We start from the raw sequence: 4,930 nt of genomic DNA on the forward strand, positions 1-4,930 counted from the left end.
TTGTGACTAAAATCGTGTTAAATATTAATGAAATTACTGGTAATGTATCGTATACACAGGTAATGTGCACTTTCAAACACAAATACGCAATAGTTCTTATACGGTATCAGTTAATCGTATTACTAAATACTAGGCATATTATTAAAAAACGTCACTTTGAATTATTAAATTGAAGTATTTTATCATAATTATTAAGTATTTACAATGTTATGTATTTATTTATTTGTCGTTATCGCGGATTAAATTTACCAATGAGTAAATCTTCGACCAATTAAGTTGTATACCGTCGATTATAGAATTAAAAATAGCTGTAAAAACATTTAAATACTAATGACAGTTATCCATTCAACCGAAAATTTATCAAAATAACAATATAATTATTAAGTAGTCGGGTATGTAATAACTAATAAGCCACTCACAGATTATAGTTTATGTTATTATAGTCAATGGCACAGCAGTATGTTTTACCATAATATTATGATATAAATTAGTGTATAATATATAATACTAATACTCGAGTACTTATTATTGCGTTATATTAAATTTTTAATTGAAATTTTTTTACGTGACCTTATCTAAGCCCGAAGACTTGAAGATTATTATTACTATATGAAAAAAACAATGTAAAAATTGAGTAATAATATAAATGAAATAAAGTTATGTTTAGGTACTATTACACTTATGTAACACTTAGTATTAACATAATATTTTATTTTATTATATTAAATGACTTTCAATGTTCATACATCTTTTTACGTTTTTGGAGTAGGTACCTAAAATATTATATCTAATAGACAATAGTCAATATTGTTGTTGCCTGTTGGGCACGTGTTTATTATAGATCACAATAGGAAATGATTTGATTAACAAATATTATGCGAAAGCCAATAAGTTTCATAATTTGGTTTGGATGACCAATGCGCGTACCGTTTTTACGAATTCTAAACAATATATATGTTATATACATGGGAGGTATGCCCACCTGTAATGGATATGCTGTTAAATTACGTCAGATTATTAAACTTATAAAAGAAAAAAAAATTCGATTAAAAAAGTACCTAAATATAAAAATATAATAAATCATTGGTACCTACCTATATTGTTTTTTTTTTTTTGGGGGGGGGGGGTGAAAAATATATTACTGGTATAAGGGTCAGATTTTTATCGCGTGTAATAAACATAACGAAAATCCATTATATCATGTGTATAATACACGCACATTATATATATATAATATTATTATATTGATTGGTAGGTACCTCTGTGTTCCTAAAGAGTAAAAATCATTAGCATCTCTATACACCATAGTTTTAAAACGAACATGAGATGACTTTTACTTTTGTCTGAATCGATTAGGTTTGTACATTAGTTTCGATTTCACGTGTAAGATATATAAAATGCATTTTTTATTTCAGCAAAATAATAAATTTACAGATCACTCGAACTCTTAAACAATCTTACATATAAAACCATTTATGCGAATCGCTGCATTTATTATGCAGCCGTTAATCGATGAAGACATGGACAATAATAATGACAACTATAAATCATGAATATTTCACCGGTATACCTACATAATATCATGACAACTGAAACGTGTATATATATATATATATATTACAATAATATCGATCACCTGACAGTATCTCAATAATATAATACTACTCATAATAATAATAATAATAATAATAATAATAATAATGTAATATCTGCAGTCGCATCGACGACGTCAACGTTCCCACGCCCGCCGTATACATAAAACGGTGGTTTGCACAGGATTTTAACCTTTTCAAACGGATGATTTCCGTGAGAATATGTTACATTTCATATAATATCGTTCGATTTCGTATTTTGTGACGGTTTCGGTGTGGTTTGGTTCGATTTTAAGTACTTTTTTTTCTTTTTTTTGTCAACAACACCGTTTTCTAAAATCTGTGTCACGAATGAATAGAGAAACTAACCCGGTGCACTATTATTATTATTATATACCTCTGTGCGTGGGTGTGCGAAAAACGAAACAGTGAGCGTATACTAACCCGTTCCGGATATTCCCACACCCCATACAGTATATATATTGTTTACTTCAGATGCACGTCGCGACGATCAAAGTATGTACACCCTAACATAGTAATTATTGTATTACAAAGCTAACAACGTATAGGTCATAAACATACGTATATAGAATGTAAGTATTAAGAAGTATACATCTATGTATAAATCTTGGTACAATCTGGTACGGTCCATATAGGTTTAACCGTCAAAGTGTAAGTCTATTTTTAATTTGCAAAAATTGCTTTATTAAAAAAAAGTAAATAATATCAATATAATATATTTATACATTTTCCGTTGTATTGATATTGTATACAAGATATAATGCTAATATTCAGTTACGTTTTGCTTGCATAGCTATTTTTAAATTTTACAAAACCAGTACAATATAATATTATGTACTTTTTGTTGTACAACATTGCTTAAAATTATTTATTTTTTTTTTTTTTTGAAGACATCTTGTAAAATTTGAGATTAAAATATTGAAAACCGAGTTCAGTGTAGACTGTAGAATATTTCCTTTTATATATTTAAAAAAAAATAAAATAATTAAATTTGGTTAATCTTACAAGATAGGAATATTATTTCTATTTATTGTATTTTTTGAGGACAAAATTACATTATTACCAATATTTTGAAACTCTTAAGTAATGGTAGTTACTGAAAATGTTAAACAAACAACTGCTGGCTAGGTTGTTAATAATTCGTTGGTATGCTGTAATCGCGTATTTTTTGATCAAAAATAAAACTTTTATAAAACTAAATACAACATTCATAGTATTATTACACCTACAGTATGTTTTATTGCATGCTAAATTGAACTTTGGACATTTTATTTCACTGGATTTTTATTTTATTGATTTTAAAATTTACATTAATGAATAAAAGTAAACATTTTTCTAGGAATATCGATTAAATTGTATATAATAATTCGTGTGTCGTACGTATTATTATAGCCATGTCAGAACCTGGACCTAATACAACAATTGAATGTACAAAATCGATGCCTTGCATTGAACTGGCGTCTCCCATATTATTTGCATCTAACCATTCATTGGGGTCTTACAAAAGTTGCGACGCGGATCATCAGCAAGAAATCCAGAAACCTACTGAAATATCATCAAACGTAAACATTTTGATCGACAAACATAGGTCATGCCTAGACAAATTACTAAATGCTAAAATTAATGATTTTATCGCTAAGAAGAAATCATTTGCCAATGCTTATAAAAATGTATGTAATTCGTACAACGATTGTATAAAAATAGAAGGTGACTCGAAACAGGTGGAAAACGTCGATAATTTTGTAAGATTAGTGAATATTTTATTTAAATTTAACTATATGAATACAATGCAGTATATAAATAATATTGAATCATTAAAATGAAATATAATATCAAATTATGACTTTTATTGAATTAATTAAAACCTTAAATAAATTAAGATTGATAGCTAGTGTTGAATTTATTTTTATTATATAATTATTATAATTCTAATAAAAACGTTACATAGCAACATAATAATTATAATAGAATATAACTTTAAAATAAAATATAGATTACTATTTTATATTATGGTATATTTTGAGTATTATATTATGTATATTCAAAATTTACACTAAATATATTTATTACTAACAATATATAAAATTACTGCAATAAAATAAATATATTTTAAGGTATAATTTTTATAACTATTTTTAGGTGAAAAATCATGTGTTTGAAGTTTTTAATGCCAACGTAATATTAAACAATCCAAAACCACTGAATGTAGAAAAATATGTGTTGAAATCCAATGATATTGATTTCAAAACTGGAACGCCTGAATTAGATAAAATTTTGACTACTATGGGCAAACGTTTTTGGCAAAATATTGTTTCTGTAGTCAGTGTTAATAATTTCTATTACCAATGTTTGACACAGATAATGGACACTCGTAAATTTAAAAATCTAGAGGACGTAATAGTTCATGTCAATTCGACGTTAAAAATAGCAGGCGATGATTTTGAACTAATCAGATCAGAACTCGTCGCCTCTTCCAAGGAGTATATGGAAAATTTTGGTTCAGTATTAGACAGTAAACTAAATGAGAAACCAAAGAAAACTTCGTTTTTAAACTACGACAGCAACATAAGTGTGCTTAGAATGGAGTTGGCCAAAAATAAGAGGTACACAAAGATCGCCGAAAACAGTATTGCACAATTCCGAAAGGAAAAGAAAGACTTATTGAATATATTAGCCAGTTACGATTCTGAAAACATTCACAAAGTATCACTAGAAAAACGGCTTGAAGCTGAACAGCAGAAAAACAACGAATTAAGGGATTTAATTAGGATTGTTTTCAAAGAGAAAATGCCTTTTACCTAGCCAATAAATAGCAACTTCGGGCGAATAAATGTTTTTAAATTGCAAACGACTAGTAGCCGTATTATTAGAGCACGGATTTTTATGCACCAAAAAGTATTAAAATTTGCCATATAATATGCAGTAAAAATCATAAAAATATGCAACAAATATGCAAGAACATTTTTTTTATTTATATAAAATTCACAAATTAAACAACTTATAATAATTAATTAAATATACTAAGTATATAAAAAAATTTCGTTTTATTATGTAATACATTTCGAATTGTGTAAAAATATGCAATAACCATTAAATATGCAGAAATATGAAAAAAAAATTTTGCCAATAGATTTAAATTGTTATGATTCGTGAAGATAACTGACAAAAGTCCAAAAAAGTAAAGAGGAAAAAAAATGCGATTGCATAGAAATCCGCACTCTAGTTATAATTTATAGCTATATAATAGCTGTATGTCATCGTAACATTGCCTAGGAAAAAATGAATAGACATATAACATGACGGTTTCATATCAGTAT

General features: G+C 27.0%; 1 protein-coding gene across 2 annotated transcripts; it reads left to right on the forward strand.

The window, feature by feature from the left end:
• Positions 1-1,772: 1,772 nt before the first annotated feature.
• On the forward strand, positions 1,773-4,563 carry LOC112596656. 2 transcript variants are annotated; one of them, XM_025342415.1, is made up of 3 exons: positions 1,773-2,108; positions 3,006-3,355; positions 3,753-4,563. In XM_025342415.1, the coding sequence occupies exons 2-3, from the start codon at positions 3,008-3,010 to the stop codon at positions 4,413-4,415; spliced, it is 1,011 nt and encodes a 336-aa protein (XP_025198200.1). In that variant the 5' UTR covers positions 1,773-2,108; positions 3,006-3,007; the 3' UTR covers positions 4,416-4,563. The 2 variants fall into 2 exon arrangements, with proteins under 2 accessions (XP_025198200.1, XP_025198201.1); XM_025342416.1 differs by having other exon boundaries at positions 2,094-2,108; positions 2,953-3,355.
• The last annotated feature ends 367 nt before the right edge of the window (positions 4,564-4,930 follow it).

Source organism: Melanaphis sacchari, unplaced genomic scaffold (assembly GCF_002803265.2).
Source record: "Melanaphis sacchari strain LSU unplaced genomic scaffold, SCAv2.0 Contig330_pilon_pilon, whole genome shotgun sequence".
Lineage (NCBI taxonomy): Eukaryota > Metazoa > Arthropoda > Insecta > Hemiptera > Aphididae > Melanaphis > Melanaphis sacchari.